At 37.4% G+C, this 16422-nt stretch overlaps 2 protein-coding genes across 5 annotated transcripts in view; one reads left to right on the top strand and one right to left on the bottom strand.

Annotated features, from left to right (window-relative positions):
• Nucleotides 1-9767, top strand: part of CERKL (ceramide kinase like) — a 50907-nt gene extending 41140 nt beyond the window's left edge. For 2 of the 4 annotated variants that reach the window (XM_040069355.2, XM_058421324.1), the window contains exons 6-14: nucleotides 48-101; nucleotides 992-1066; nucleotides 2157-2334; nucleotides 2597-2665; nucleotides 2996-3021; nucleotides 3105-3213; nucleotides 6127-6223; nucleotides 7430-7596; nucleotides 8409-9767. In XM_040069355.2, the coding sequence (XP_039925289.1) occupies nucleotides 48-101; nucleotides 992-1066; nucleotides 2157-2334; nucleotides 2597-2665; nucleotides 2996-3021; nucleotides 3105-3213; nucleotides 6127-6223; nucleotides 7430-7596; nucleotides 8409-8490 (857 nt within the window). In that variant the 3' untranslated portion in view covers nucleotides 8491-9767. The remainder of the gene's footprint in view (nucleotides 1-47; nucleotides 102-991; nucleotides 1067-2156; nucleotides 2335-2596; nucleotides 2666-2995; nucleotides 3022-3104; nucleotides 3214-6126; nucleotides 6224-7429; nucleotides 7597-8408) is intronic. The other 2 variants (XM_040069354.2, XM_040069353.2) reach the window with 2 other exon arrangements.
• Nucleotides 9768-9833: 66 nt separating this feature from the next.
• ITGA4 (integrin subunit alpha 4) overlaps nucleotides 9834-16422 on the bottom strand; it is a 35028-nt gene continuing 28439 nt past the window's right edge. Inside the window, exons 23-28 of the mRNA XM_040069351.2 lie at nucleotides 15717-15824; nucleotides 15386-15505; nucleotides 13874-13993; nucleotides 13257-13355; nucleotides 12924-13043; nucleotides 9834-12084 (exon numbers count right to left, since the gene is read on the bottom strand). Coding sequence (XP_039925285.1) covers nucleotides 11992-12084; nucleotides 12924-13043; nucleotides 13257-13355; nucleotides 13874-13993; nucleotides 15386-15505; nucleotides 15717-15824 — 660 coding nt within the window. The 3' untranslated portion in view covers nucleotides 9834-11991. The remainder of the gene's footprint in view (nucleotides 12085-12923; nucleotides 13044-13256; nucleotides 13356-13873; nucleotides 13994-15385; nucleotides 15506-15716; nucleotides 15825-16422) is intronic.

Genomic DNA, 16422 nt, shown 5'->3' with positions numbered 1-16422 from the left:
AAATTTCCATTAAAAAGTCAGCTGATGCACAATATTTTATGTCCTAGGCATTAAAGCAGAAGGGCAAAATTTACATATAACTCTCCATGTTTTTTACCCAGGTAAAGTGCCTTGACATATCAATCACCACCACTCATGGGCCTTCAGAAATCTGCTTCTTTCTTTTACATACTGACAGATGATTTTCTAGTCTTCCTTTCAACTCTGTGCTGACATTGCTGGGTTTCGACTTGTTCTTCTATTTGCCACCTGATTTACTCACTCCCTTGTTTCAAAATCTGCTCTCTGGTGGCTGGTAGAACGCCTGGCTGCTGGTGTCCAGGCAGTGACAAATAGAAGTGAGATGGATCAGTTTTGGTGCACTGAATGCAAGTCACTGCTTTGTCAGATGTCACATTCTGCCTTCACTGCTTTTCAGTCGTTGAGTTCTTATTTGTGAAGCCGATGTGCAATAATTAATTTTATTCACTATTCCTTCTAAGAATCTAAAATCTAGCCTGCAAGAAGCACAGCAGCTATCTTTGACGAGATTAAGTGTCATTTGGCTTTGGAAATTTACAGTTTTACACTGTCTGGGTATTATTTTATCAACCTAAAAATATTCCCCAAATACATCTTATTAGATAATCTGCCTTCTCATTCCTTAGTACAGCACTTGGGTATATGAGAGGTGATTATTAAGGAGATGGTTTAAAAAACCCAAGCAGGAAATATTTTGAAAAGCTTGTTCCTCTCCCCCTGCCCGCACCCTGCCCCCCCCCCCCCGGCATTGTTGTTTATGGCACTTATGAATGAATTTGCAGAGAAGATTTTATAGACCTCTGGAAGTTTTAAAGGTTGTAATTTAATACTTTTCAGTATTTCTGCTGTTAACAAGACGATTTATGGGGAAGTTTTTTTTTTTTTTTTGAAATTGCAGTAATTAAAAATGCTGTTCTTGTTATTCTGTATCTCTTATGTTTTTTACAGCAGGTTTTGTTCACTTTTACAGGTACTACAAATGTTTTGGCTCATACACTCTATGGTATTAAACATGCAGTGACAGCAACATTGCACATTGTAATGGGTAAATATTTTTATATTCAGTAGAGATTTTAAATAATAAAGCAGCTTGTAGAAGATTGTCATAACCAGTTGCTCAGTAAAGACATAGAATTTTGCTGTGTCACTGTAACTTGTATTGTAAGGCTTCTAAACCCAAATGATCCTATCCTGGTTTTAGCTCCAGGTGCATTTCTTTTAATTACTAACAGTTTCTATAAGAAAGCTATATTCGTAGAAAAAACTGTATCATTTGCCACTGGGTCTGCACAATAAATGCGTTTTGAATGTGAAAACATAATTATGCTAAAAGGGAAAAGTAGATTGCTAGTGAAAACCTTATTTTTGGGTCTTAGGAAATAGCAAATACTTTATCAGGCAATGTTAGTTTTATTCTCAAAGCAGTCTTTCTTTAGAACTTTTTTAAAATTAAAAAAAGGGAAAAAAGAGTAAGGTCCCTCTTGAGTATCTCTTCTCATGATCTTGCAGTCTGCAGTGGAAGAGCCTTTGCTCTGTTTCTCAAGTCGTGATACAAAACCCTTTACAGGCAGAATCTAAACTTGTCTTTCTTTAAAAATCAGAGGCACTGAATCCAATGGAAAATGCCCAGGGTCTTACTAAGGAAGAAGTGTATATACCCTACCTTGAACAGAATTATATGTTTATATTTTATAACTGTAAACATGATTATATTTAAAACCTCTGTCTAAGAGTTCCCATATATCCTCCAGTAAAATGTGCAGTCATTACATGTATTTGGTGAAATGGTTGCAGAGATTTATGCAGATAATAGCGATGTTACATTTTCCTTGATTCTAGTTGTTGAAAATGTGCACAGAATGAAGAGTCAGACCCTTTGCAGCCTCATGAAGTAGCCAAATGTTTTACCATTACTTTCACATTTTCAAGCATCTGAAATGACTACTTCGATAGAGTCAATTTTATCTAGACTGATTCTGGTTTCGGTCAGTAAAACTTCATTTCCTAGAGAGAGAGGGGTCTGGAGGGGGTTTTTTCCCTCAGCTAAAGTAGACGAAAAAGAAATGGTAATTTCTGTGTCATTTTGAAATATAGATGTTATTTTTTTTTTCTGTTCTGTATCTATGAAACTTTAGGACACATTCAAGCAGTGGATGTGTGCACTTTCAGCACTCCAAGCAAGCTGCTGCGCTTTGGGTTCTCGGCCATGTTTGGGTTTGGGGCGAGGACTTTGGCTTTGGCCGAGAAGCACCGCTGGATGCCCTCCAGTCAGAGGAAGGATTTTGCTTTCATCAAAACACTGGCAGATCTCAAGTAGGCCAAGAGATGTTATGTGTTTCTAGTGTTTCTCATTTTCTTGAGGAAAGTGAAATAATAAATCTGATAGAGAGAGCAGTAATTTGTCTTAATTGCAGAGAGATTTAACTTAGATGTGATGTATATCCCTCTTACAAGTTCAAGAGGAGATAAATTCTGTACATTTAGAATCTCCTTAAAATCATCTTAACTTCGATAAAAGTCTTTCTAACAGTCAGATTTTCTGTTTACATTCATAATAAATTCCAATATTTTCTAGGCCAGAGGAATGTGAATTATCATTTCTCCCTCTACAAATTCTGCAGGAAGACTCTCATGAGAAGGACAGGTAAGCAAAACTGACTCAAGAAATTCCAAAGCTACAAAAATGTGTCTTTGAAGAATGAAATTGTAGAGATTCTTTACTATGTTCGAATTTTAACAACAGGTGATATAATCTTAAAAAAATACTTTTTTTTGACAACTGCAGACTTGTACATATTGTGAAGTGTTTCCTGTAGACTGTTATAGATTTTGTTACAAGGCAGTCTTCCACTCAGTATTATTTATTTGTTCAGTTCTACTACTATGTTACTTTTTTTATAAAGTATGTGTTGCTTAAATGTGTAAATGACTTGAATTTTTTTTTTTTTTTACCTACGCGTTTCCACCCTTTTAGAAAGAAAAAAGAGAGAACGAAAAAAGGTGAGTTTCTGCCTTTAGGATTTTTTAAAAGTGACCCATGGCCAATTAAATGGAGTAATATAGAATTACTCTGTTATATTTAGGTAGCAAGGATCAATGGCAGAGAATTCAGGGTCACTTCCTGAATGTGAGCATTATGGCAATCCCTTGTCTGTGTTCAATGGCACCAAGAGGCTTGGCACCTAATACGAGGTCAGTATGGGTTTAGAGAATTAGTCATGTCTATAAATTCTGACATCTTACCTTAAGACCTTGGCTTTTCCGAGAATATGAGCCTATGTTTAGGTAGTCTAGTCCCTCTGGACTGGGGGAGGGAGCATAGACTGCAGCAGACTCGATAATCCCAGGAATTGTAATCAGTTTTTGGATCAGGCAAATAAGGTCAAGCAGTCTAACTAGAATTATGAGTGGATAATTGCTGTGATTAAATTAGTTGGCAAGTCTGACTTAAGTAGTAGTCATCGAGCAGTCATCTGTCATAGGATTTGGCTTTATGGGGAAACTTCACCCTTAGATTTTATTTTATTTTTTCAAATATAAAAGTGGCCCTTGTCTTCTGCTCTACAGCCAGCAAAACCAAAATATGCATCTTTCTCATGTTATTAAGGACTAAAGTTCACACTTGTCTTGTTCTTCTTAACATTTTTTGTTTGGTTTCCTTCAGAATTTGAGAAATGAAGCATGCAGGGTTTGAGGAAAGAAAGGAGTATGTAACCTGGTTGTTGATGCTGACTCATTTTGCCTTTAGCTCCTTGTTGAGAGCCTGCTTTGTGGTGACCAAAGCAGTTCTTAGGTGGTAAATATTTGTACCTGTTGTATCCAGTCGGCAATTGAGCAGAATGGCAAGTAAAAACCTCATAGTTGTGTGCAAAGTACAAAATGCTCCCTCAAAAAAGAATGCAGGGACTCGTACGTGTGCATGAATGTGTACCAAAAAACCCCAACACTCAGGGAAGTTTATGGAATGAATCTCTTTTGTTTCATTAGATTGTCACTGGGTGAAATTAGAGAAGAATTGATGAGGTGTTTTTCTTCAAAATTACTGGCTTATCTAGTAGAATTTGACTTCTTGGAAACAATGTACAACCAAATTATTTATTATTAAACTCTTAGTGAGAAGTTGTCTTTGCTACTAGGGTCCTGCTAATTTCATAGTCCTCCAGATAGTGCTCTGATGCTGTCTCATCTTAGGAACTTTGTTCTGCATTAAGTGTTTTTATATTCCAGTCAGTTGGAGAATTCTAATGAGAATTTTAGCTTTGCTTCTCTATCTGTTCTTCCCCATTTCTCAGTGACAGGGAATTTTGTGACAACTCCATGCAATTATTGCAGGCTTGAATAAGCCAGTTTCTCTCCCAATATAGCTGCTCAGTGGAGCTCCCTATTTTTTTGTATGTAAGAATACCCCTTGTTCTTTCATCTCTTCTTAAAAATAATCTTAAAGTGTAGTCAGCTAGTAGAGTAGGAAGGGTAAACTCAAACAGGAGCTTCCTTTGTTATAGTGTTGACTGTAAGTCTTTTCAATATGGGGAACAAAAACGTGGCACTGATTGTTAAAGACTCGAGACCCACTATGGAAGGAGCACGTCTAGATTTCTTCTCTCTCTTCTTTTTTCCCAAGAGGTTTCTGCCATGTGAAGACATTTGAAGTGGGATGCAAGCTTTGGCTGCTGCCTGTAACACCAGTTACGCTGGTCTAAATTTGCAGAAATATGTCCGATACATTTAGGTGTCTCTGCATGTGAGCCCTGTGGGATGTGCTTTTCACAGCATAGGTGTTGTGCTTCACTGCAGATGGGCTTTCTAGAGCATTAATGAGAATTCTTAGTAATTTCTAAAGATGAAAGACCCTCTTGCTGAATGCCCAGTAGCGTGCTGTGCCCTTTTATTGAAACAAATATGATAAGGAGGCAACTTTTTAAATGCCATCATCACTCCTCCCTAAATCAGCAAAGTACTGCTGTGCCAGGTGACTTGCTTAATATTTATATAACAATTACCCTCCCAAATAGTGCTGTTACCATAGTCTGAGAACATTCCTGATGCAGCTGTTCAGTAACTATCTGAACTATCACTCTCAGTGCTGGTAGACTAAAAGTAATTTTTTTAAACACTCTTAAGGTATTTTCCAAACATAGATGCTGTATAAATAAATCGATGTGTGCATGTATGATGTGCAGGAGATAGGAAATAAACCATCTCTCTCCAGAAGGCAGTCTCATCAGCGGTTGCCATGTTTATCAGATACTCTTGTTGAACACTGATCTGTCTCTGTAACTCAGATGGGACTTAGGCACGGGTATGTGCATATTCCAGTTGTTACCTTCTGTGTCCAGGTATGTTCCATTAAGGAATGGGGGAACTGACACTGGCTCATGTCTGACCCCAGTTCTCCAAGATGCTAAAACACCCATGGTGACCGGAAACTGAGAGCCACTGAGCATCTGCACCGTCGGGCTCTTCTTGTTTAATCTGTAGTACACAACTGTTTTATCTCGTACAAAATTCTTAGTCCTTAACTTTTATTTTCTTTTGTGAAACGTATAAATAGAACTGTACTAAGAACCGCTAGGAGAGTGAGTTGGAGATGGCAGCCTTTGTTAGGGCAGCATGGATGTTGGTGGAGGGGGTGGGGGCACCCATCTGCACTGGGTCTGTGCTGGGGGGCTTCCATGCACCATGGCGCTATTTTCTGGGTACAGCTCTGCCTCACAGCACTTAGGGTAACTGTTGGATGTTGCTGGAGAGAAAAGTAAAAAGAGAAGTTTTAAAAAGGAAAAAGAGATGTTTAAAAACCATCTGTTAAGTAGAAAAGCAAGCTTTTCTTAGGTAATATGTATTGTGTACAAGAAATTATGGCTATTGATAAAGGTCTATGAGTTATTATTACAATGTATTTTATAAATAGATCAATGCTGAATAGCTTCAGTGCAGAATTTATATTGATCTTTGGGGTGGGGATCAGCAAAAGGATTTGAAAAATCTTTGAGACTATCCTATTAATTTACTTTTATAGGCTTTTAAAATTTTTCTTTTTTATCTAGGCTATTGAAGAGCCTGCTATGCTTCCAAATGAATGAAATATCTTTTTGGTCTGCTTTTCAGGTTGAATAATGGAAGCATGGCTCTTATTGTTGTACAAAATACTTCTCGAACAGAGTTTATAAAGCATCTGAAAAGATACACCAGTGCAAAAAACCAGGTACCGTTAAATTTGTTTCTGGTGATTATAAAAAGAACAGTTAATCGTGAAAGTAGACAAGCTGCAAGAATTAATGTTAGCATCCTCATAAGGAGACTTAGCTTCCTGTCAGAATACATTAGCCCCTTTTTATCTGATTTTTTCTTCTTTTTTTAAATCACTAGACTAATACAGATTAGCCTATTTCAGTCCATCTGTTGTGGTTTAAATTGTGTTTGTGTTGTACCATAGTTTTATGGGTGTAAAGCCCTTTCACCACAATAAGGAAATGCATGCTGTGTCTGAATTTTGTTTAGTACAGAGATGAAGAATGCAGAACCGTGGGGGCATCACGCAACTCTGTCAAAAATTGGTAAAGCTGGTAATTTCAGCAGGTCACAGCATGCTGTGCTGGTAGCAGTGGGTTGTGAGCATTGATTTTTAGCGGGTGTGCATCCCATCTAGTTATGATGCTTGCAGAACTGTGTTTTGAAATTGTAGTCATAATTCTGTCTTGTAAGAGAAAAACAAAGCATTCAAACACAGATCTCTCTGCTGTCTAAAGCCTCACTGCATGGCCCAAGCACACTGGTACTAATTCGGATGTTCTGGGATTATGTGAAATCACTTTAACAGGAAGGTTTGGGTTTGAATTCATCTACAGCCGGGGAGTCTGGGGGAGAGATGCGTGACAATTCCAGGGGACAGCACTAATGGCTGAATTGAAGAAATAGCTTAAGATTTCCAGTTATGCTTTTGGAGGAAGGCCTTGCTTTTCTCTCTGTCTTTGTAGCTATAAATCGGACAAGGAGATGTGGGCCCTCCTTTAAGATTAAGACAGCCATTTACTAGAATTCTAGCTAGCCTGGTTTAGGACAAGATTACTGGTAGTGATGAACAGAGCACAGGAGACAATCTGCTTGGACTTTCACATGTTCTGGAAGTATTTTTCATGCACAAAATATACCCCCTTACCTGCAGGTTGGTTGAGTCCAATATGGGAATACAAATGGAACACTAACATTTTTCCTGAAGCATTATTTAGGATAAAAACACCACAGTAATATATAAATGCTAGCTGGATTATATAATGGCCCATGTGGTCAAAGCTTGAGTTAAATGTCCCCACTCAGGGCAAAAAAAAAAGCCAGCTTTTTAATTTCAAGTAACCCATTTTGTTCTAAGCTGCCACCTGTATCTTTCATTTGCTATCTGTGCTTGGTTTAGTTCAATTTTCCCTTTGTTGAGACCTACACGGTTCGAGAAGTAAAAGTACAGCCAAGGCTTAAAAGTGGACCTGATGCCAGGGAAAACGTGTGTCTGAATGCAGAAGGAAACCACCCTTGGAATATAGATGGAGACTTAATGAAGGGAGCATCAGAAGTGCACGTTCGGTAAGGTTAAACATCCCATTTAGGGACCACGTACCCATAGGAGATTAGTGCTGCAGTCTGAGATGTGTCACATCTCTGTAGAGCACAGACGGTACAGAGTCAGGTGTTCTAAGTGCTCCTGCAGTACAACTGCTGTGCACGGGAGGGTCTGGCCCCTCCACCATCGCATGGGCCTCTGCCTTGGGTGCCTTGCGTTCCTCTTTGGAAAGGTTTGTTGTAACTCACATGGCCTTTCCATCCTGGTGCTTCATCAGCTTCCACTCCAGCACTTTCTTGTTACTTCACTACTTCTTGTTTCTTTTTTCCTGTTACTTTACCCTTCCATTTCTTGGAGAACAGAGGTATATAATGTGTCTCCATGAGGAGCTCCTTTTGGGGCAAGGATTCCTACTTGAAAAGCAGCACATGTAAGGTTAAGAAAAACATGTAGTTCTTCAATTGTGGAAAACTTAATGCTGCTTGAGAATAGTCTCCATATCCAGCATCTAAGAATGATTCTACAAATACATAGGAAATGGGAGGATTATCAATGGAATTAAGTGGGCAGTGGCTCATTTTTCTGCCACTTCAACAGGATTAGTTGAAGGCGCACAGCTCAGAGTAAGTCTGGTATGTAAAATAAAAGGCAGATCACATTGTAGGATATATATATGTTAAAGATGATCCTATAGGAATTGTCAAAATGTAATTTACCCTGATTTATTTCCATGAGAGCTTGTACATATTCATTCTTGCCAACCTCAAAAAGCAGCACACCCATTGTGAGAGTTGATGACATTTGACTGATAAAGTTTCACTTCCTTGCTTCACAGGGTGCATCCTCAACTTATTGATCTCTATGGAGTGAACACTGATGACTTGGAGAGTTCCCCAGCGACGTGCAACTGCATATAGAAGGTACACACTGGAAATTCTGTAATAAAGAATCCTGTTCTCACCCCTATGCACAATTTTCCAAGGTCTGGACTTGTACTGGTGTCAGCTGTAGCAGAAGCTTAACTGGGGTGTTCATTCTATTTCTGGGTTTAAATTCTTACTAAATTATATATTTTTATCAGGTTCTATCTAACGGTATCAAAGCTGTTAGGCTTTAATGAGAAAATGTGAAAATTGATTATATTGGTCTCTTAAAAATCTGGGGTTTGAGAAGTGTCCATCAGAATAGAAGAATTTTTTTTTTTTCATTAGTCTAGATTTTTTAGGATGAGATACTTCTTAGTCTGCTGCTGCTATCCATGTTGTCAGTAACTCAGTTCAGCACAGGGAAGAACAATACCTCTATTCACCAGCTCTATCTGAAGAGTGGTGGCAAAATAAAAATGGATGCATTTATTTTTCAATCAAGTACTTCTATTTTTGTTATGATTTTTAATGTTGCCTTAATATATTTACTCTCAAAATGGTTCTAGTCAAATAATATAAAAGAATATGCTTATGTCCTATGTGGCATTACTTTGTTAAAACGTATTTTAAAAACACTCTTTGTATAAAATTAGTATTTTCTCTGTCTTAGAACTGAAATATTATTCGGCATTGTTTTGTTGTTGCTGAGACTAAAGTTGTGATAAATCACTTAAGAGTTAATTTTTTATAATTTCCTTGTAGGGCATAAATATAATTTTTGGTAATTTACTTAATATTGAAGAAAATTATTTCACAGGACAGGGAATTAGGACTGTATTTTTTCTGGTAACTGCCTTCCTTTGAGATGAAAAGTAGCAGACCATGCATAACAAATGTTTTCCTGGTCACTCCTCTAGGAGCGGTTCAGAAGCAGTGCACAAATAGTGGTGCGAGAGCTTCACTGTGTCAGTTGTCAGTAAGTTTTAGGTGCTTTCTTCAGGAAGCATCCAGTGCAACGTGAAATCCAGTCCTTGTACGATGTGGCTAAAGGGCTTAAGCCTTTACAAGGGATCTATAGCTACTATTATTTCCAATAGTTGTAGAAATTCTTACCTGTGCTAAATACAGAGGACTAAGTACTGCAGATGAGGATCTGGCTCCTAAACTGTTACCTGATGTCCAAGTCAGGGAGCAGTCTCCACTTAAAATTCATACTCTATCCCATCAAATATTTTTAATATGGTAAGGCAATTCAAACTAAGCATCTTTAAGTTGTCCAAAAAGGCATTCCAGCAACATTTAGTAGATTTAACTGTTATTTATTAAATGAAATTTAACAAAAGAATTGAACTTGCAGAACAAACAGCATTCATGTGTTTAACTTGTTTGGTTTTTTGTTTTTTGTTTTTTTTTTTTTTTTTTTTTTTTTAATAAAATGCAATTGAGTAATACTTTATAATCTTGCTACCATCAGGACCTTGTACATTCATTTTTTGTCAACCTGGTAATAAAAACTTCATAATTTTGCTTCATATCCTAAGAAAAGGCAGCTAACATTTACATGTTAACAAATAACTCTGAATAGAAAGTGTCCAATTTCCAAGGCATTATTATCACATGTACTGACTTATGTAAACTATTTCAAAGATAAATAAAATGCTTTGGTTTTACTTCCTTGCATTGTTTGTACTCATAAGAACATGAATGCTTCTTCCAGTATTTGAGGTATATTTTTCACAGTATGCTGCAATGTCAAACTAATTTCTGTTCAAAGGATTTTTTGGTTAAAGTGCAAAAATTCACTAAAGCCATGTGGAAGGTAAGCATTTTTTTGGTACAGCTTTCACACAGATTTGCAAGAAAGTATTTCATTCTTGACATACTTCATTTTGACTTTTTAAAAAAATACGCGCACATTCATTTGTCCTTGCACTGTAGACATTAGAGGAAAACATACTTTGGAGCGATCCACATCTTTGGCATCAAATGGAGTGGAAGGAAGTTACAAAATGGTCCCAAATACCTTTGGAATCTGTGGGCAACATGGCTCTTATGGCACCAAGCACTCTGGTAGCAAAGTGCTCGCTGAAGGCACTTGCCGTGGGTTTGATTTTCAGGCTAATTCCCATATGAGGGTGCAGCTTCAAGGCATTTGCACAGATGACATTCCTTTCTCGGTACAGTCCAAAAAGACATCCAAGGCCACACTCTGGCCTTCTGGTGCGATAAACTCAGTTACTGAAGAAGTTGGACATTCTCCAGCTGTTCTGGGGAGCAAAGGAAGGGTTTTTTCCCTTGTGGCTTGTGCTGATTCACCAAAGCTAGGTGGCAGTGCAAACTTAGCTAGCTGAAGGAACCTCCTGGAGTAGCAGAGCAGTGGCTTGACCCCTGTTTCTGTTCAGTCGTTTGCCTTTCCGCCGAGTGGCTGCTGAGGGTGCCCATTTGGATGGACTTGTCTGACCCCTTCCAAGAACCCATGCTGGCTCTCCAAGTGACTTCCTTATTAAGTACTTTCTAAAGTACTTGATTTAAAGATAAAATTTGGCCCATTACGGTTGGCAGTTGGAGGCGTTGGGTATGTGTCTCTCTTTTGTCAGCTGAAGCCTGTCTTTTTTTTCAGGTTCTGGAAGAATGCTAGCACTAAATCCTATTAGAATATAGAAAAATCTTCAAATAAATAAAAATAAATACTTGCTTTAAAAAAAAACAAAAACAACCCACATAGAAATAATTCATTGGAGAAGTCCAAAACCTTATGGCAGCACTGTCTGAGGAAAGGATGAAACAAGTAATTCTATCCTGCTTGCAAGTACCATGTTACAGATGGCTACAAATTATGATCTCCAGTACTTCAATCTTTCTACAGCTGCATCTCCAGGCTACCCCACACCATTCCCTGCTCTGAATTCACCTTTGGCCTTCCTGGTTCTGGCTTGCCTGGGTGTCTAAGTACCTTCAGTGACGTGGCTGTGCCTGTGAAGCCAAAGCTTACGAGGTTACCTGCAGAAGCCCAGAGCTTCTGAGAGCCATTTCTGTGTCTGTGTGTTCTACTTACAGTCCCAGGGGATTGAGCTAATTTACCCTTGGTAAAAGGTCAGAACAAGATGAGAGGATTTCTTCTTGAATGCCTAATCAAAATATCATTTAAACTTAAAAAATAATAGAATAACTCAAGCTAATGTTTTTGAGATCTTACTTTCCAAGATTGGCCAAAAATTATTACTTTTTACAAATTATTACTTTTTACTTCCTTTTGGTAAGTAATTCTTCTCTCTATCTTTAGTGCTCTTCTGTCTGTTTGAAACCATATATATATATATATATATATATGGCATTTCAAATATTTCTGGGAGAGTTCAGAACAAACTGGTTTATCATTTTCATATTATAACAGTACTGTAAGGTGTATCCTCCATACAGTTCAAGGAAATAAAGCATGTTTTGTAAGAGCAAGTTAGCTCAAGGCCTAGGTTTCTTGTTGCTGATGTTTCTCCTGTGAATTGATCTGAATTTTAATTTCTTCATTTTAAAATCAAATGTTTATTTGCCTTCTTAGTCATTTTTGTTCCCACTTTTAAAACTCCAGCTGTCTCTTCTGTTCATGTCTTGAGGGACCGGTTTGTATTTCCTTTTGAAAAAGCCAATCTGAAATACATAAATTGGAATCTGTTGTCAGCAAATCTTTGTCACCAAATCTAACCTCTAAAAGATTAATTAAAATAAAAATGCATATGTATGGCATTTATGAAGTATGGGATTTGCCAGTGCTTCATCATACCAAGTAATCAAGTGTTACTCATGAATCAAAAAAGTAAGTTTGATTTTTCTTCTTTTACTTTTTGGGAGGCTAATGCTCTCCTGTACAGAGTAAGGACTTGGGCTTGTGAACTCTAACAGTCCACAGAATCCAGTATTTTTAAAAATATGGTTATAAAATGTTCCCATTAAATTTGTTTCATTTCTATATGTCCATGTTAAAATGATGGATGGAGAAAGTCTCAAAGAAGTTAACAATCTCTTAATTACTTGTCAGAAGATTGACATCCTTATTAGTTTACTCTTAGGCACAGATTTTTTTTTAGTATTTATGTTGCAGTTTGAAATCTTAAACATTTTACACTGATATGAAACCGTGTTTTAAGCTATCGGTCATCGTGTGCAAGTGATACTAAATGTGGAGCACCATCCCACAAAAATGATCCATTTGATATCATTAAAATACATAAATCACTTGCAAACATGAGGTGCCATATAAAACATTTTACAGGGATTTGTGGTGTTGGGTCACAGAGAATGTAGAACAGGCAGAAGATTAAATGAAATAAAAAAATACTTTTGAAGAACCCCAAGTTACAGGAGGAATTATCTTTCTTTAGAAAGGACAGATCATAATAACATGTTATTTATTCTTTAACCCAGATCCAAAAATCCTTCAACAGTATGAATTCCTGACTTGAAGCAACTAAGGAATACTAAAAACCTACCTTCCATAATATAAACGAAAGGCCCAATAGCAAGGCAACACCAACTATCAAGCCTAGGGAAATAATTAGCACGGTAACATGGTGCTTTGGCTTTTGGTGGTGCATTCCTTCCAAATAGACCTGAAAAAGAGAAAAGAAGCTTAGTGCTTAAATGTTGGGGTTTTTTTCCCTAACAGATACTAAAAAAACCCCTAGGAAATTTAATTAATTTTTAAAGTAATTAACACTATATTCATTGATGGTGTATAGGTATGTATAGAATTCTACAATATTAATTGCTGTTAGCTTTTCTACTTTAACACGTTCATCACAAACTCATAAGAGAATTCTTACATATGCAACTTGCTTGTCCTTATGTAGTTCAATAACTTTTGCACTTTTTTCTGGCCAGGCCATTGCTCTTACTTCAAACTTCAATAATGATGCATCATCCTGATTTAAAAAAAAAAAAAAAAATCTATCTTATAAAAAATAACTTTAAAACATTGATTCCTGCCCAGCAAAAATGATAACAGCACTGCTGACATAACGAGAATCTCACACAAACCCACAATGGTGCCTTTTTCTGAGCACAAAACAAATTAGTACCAGAAGCTGGAATGAAGCCAAGTTGGATTTTACTTAAGTCCACATCGACACTGCTTTTCTCAGAAAACTACTATTATGAGTTGAAATTAAATCCCCATCCTACATAACCCAGCCAGAATGGGCAAAGCAATACATGCCATAAATATAAAGCAACAAATTAAAATAAATATTTTTGTTTTTCATACATCACCTTGAGCCTTAGCACTGGCAACATAAAACAAGTTAAAAGATTTAGATTTAATCACGTTTGAACCATGTTTCACTGTTAAAAAACAAATACTAACACCTAGAATTTATATGCAGGGAATGCTGCAAATATGCCTTGAAATGTTCCCCTCAAGAATGAGAAGTTCACTTGTTACCATTTGTAGAAGTAAAGGAGTGGCCTCCAGCTGCAAGTGAACAGTTGCTTCTTTTCCACTTTCCATGTTCCCCAGCTTGCAATGTATTTGTAAGCAAAGGCTGTCATTTTTCATGCAGTACTGTACAAGGGAGGGAAAGATTAAAACTTGATCAACTATATAATCTTAGCATTAAAGACAACAGGAACTGACTAAAACAAAAGGATTCATGTTTATTCTTGAAAACTCAGGTTGTAACTTGAGGTTGTTGTCCATCATTGTAACTCCAGAGGTGTTAAAGGTACAGTAGCAAGAGACCAACCTAAGTGTTATGCAAAGCACGTGTCATTTTTAATAAAAATTAAATTTTTTTAACACTTAAAGAGAACAAATGTCATGATTTGTTTATATGTTTAGGGTTTATTTTTACACTGTTGTTTCAGATTACCTTTTATCAATAATCATAAATGACAATAACTCTATGCTATTCAGTGCAAACAGTGTAATTGGTAGATCCTCACATTTGTACACTGATAACTAGCACCACTTCACACAGCTTTGGAGAAGACAAAAACACAAGGCTGTACGTGATTATTATATCTTTAATATTATTCTTTATCCAAGACCACCATGCTGAATACTGATTGGATATTCTAGTGCAGGCCCAGTATCTCAATCATTGCCTGATATTTCCTGTAATGTGCTTACTTAAAAGTCCCAAATTAACATTTCTCAAAAATGGGTAGGGGTTTTTTGTTGTTTTTGTTATTTTAAGGTGACAGGTTAAACACTGTTGTACTTTATCAAAGACAAGGTGCAGGAAAAGAGATTTCTATGAGGACAAAGCCTCAGCAATGCTGAAATAGCAGTTCAGGTTTGGACTGTGGAGTGGAGTGTCTGATCTCCTGCAGGGTATGTGAGCAGGAACAGAGGGAAAAGCTGGAACAGGCCACACATGCATGGCACTCTCCTAGCCACCCAAGTATTTTTAATAGCTTCCCAGCCAAAAGATGATTTCCATATATTCTGTAATTCTTATTGACTTTCAGTCCCATTAACTTGTATTAGTCTTCCTTGGAATTAATTTATTTTTAACATTTGGGGGTTTTTTTACCTAGATCCTGTTAGTTATGTTTGATGGCACTGTTTTGATGAGGAAAAGACAATGAATATTTGATCTGCATACTTCATGCAATTAAAATAAAACTGTTTTTCCCTGATGCATCATTTTCTGTTTGTGACTGAATTTCCTCAGCCATTCTGCTTGCTCACTCATTCAGTTCCAAACTCCTTGGGCAGTTTTTTGTAGGTGCCTGCCATCCACCCTGACTTCAGCAATGTGTCATTAGTCAACGCTCTCTGCTCAGTTCTCACCCTTTTCACTAAAGTCACTTATAATTATCCTGAACTTATCACAGGTCCCACCACACATCCTTGGAAGATGGCTCTGTGGTTCCATTATAAAAGATACACTCTTTTCTTAAGGCTTATTCATACAGCCATTTCCCACTGATGCCAAAAGACAGACCTTACCATGTGCCTCTTAGTAGGCTTTGAAAAGAAAGTGATGACATCCTTTAATATGTTTTCATTTTTTTCTGCTGCAGTACAGTTTCTGGGATATTTATTATAGGAGCAGTGTCCAGCTGTTGTCTGAAAATGAATATAACACCATTATTGAAAATGTGAATTTGATTTCCAGAATTCTGAAACACGTGGGGCTGAAGATGATCCTATTCTAGTTCACTCTGTTTCACCATGGCTAGCAAATCAAACACAGACCCAGTACCTAGCTGACTTTGTTCTGCTTCTCTTTTTCACAGAATTCATACAGCTACTAATATATTAAGTAACCTTTGCTTACCTTGACATCCAGTAGGTTGAATAATTTGGAGTCCCTGGGTGGAAAGGCATTCGGTATCATTATCTCTAGGCTGGTGTTTGGAGACATGCTCGGTCCTGCACTGATAACCTTGTGGGGAAGGTGAAGAGTTCAACAGTTAAAGCCCCAAGGGCAGCTATCCAAGGAACAAACCCACACATATATAAATACACAGAAGTGCACAGCATGGGCTAGCAGCTGCTCTGTTACGCTGTCAGGGAAGGGGATTGTGCTAGGAGCGTTAACATTTTGTTCATTCATTCTGTGGGCTTACGGAACCCTTCCCTCCTCCAAAGCCGATGAGTAAGTAGTGCTAATCTGTGGTGAGTACCTGAGGTCATGCACACTGCCTGCCAGGAGGGTATGCAAAAGGAACTAGGAGAGATTTAGGTCCAAACCTCTGCTTTTAATCCACTGCAGACAAATTTGATGCTATAGATACTCTTATAGTAAGCTCCTAATTCCTTTTTCTTACCATAATGCCCTTTAAAGTGTTTCTGAAAGGAAAAAGTGGCACGTCAGAACTGCTCTACCACTTCCAATCCTGCTTGTGTTAGGGAATTTTTTTCTGATCATTCAGTGGAAGATTTGCCAGGCCAAAAATAGTGTTCTAAGAGGAATTAACAGCAACTTCCCATCACTAATGCACAAAAATTACTCATGGTGCCTTTGTACTCTTGGAAGTTTC

This window comes from Hirundo rustica, chromosome 7 (genome assembly GCF_015227805.2).
Source record: "Hirundo rustica isolate bHirRus1 chromosome 7, bHirRus1.pri.v3, whole genome shotgun sequence".
Lineage (NCBI taxonomy): Eukaryota > Metazoa > Chordata > Aves > Passeriformes > Hirundinidae > Hirundo > Hirundo rustica.
The sequence above is the reverse complement of the archived record's forward strand: the minus strand, read 5'-3'. Positions and strand labels throughout refer to the sequence as shown.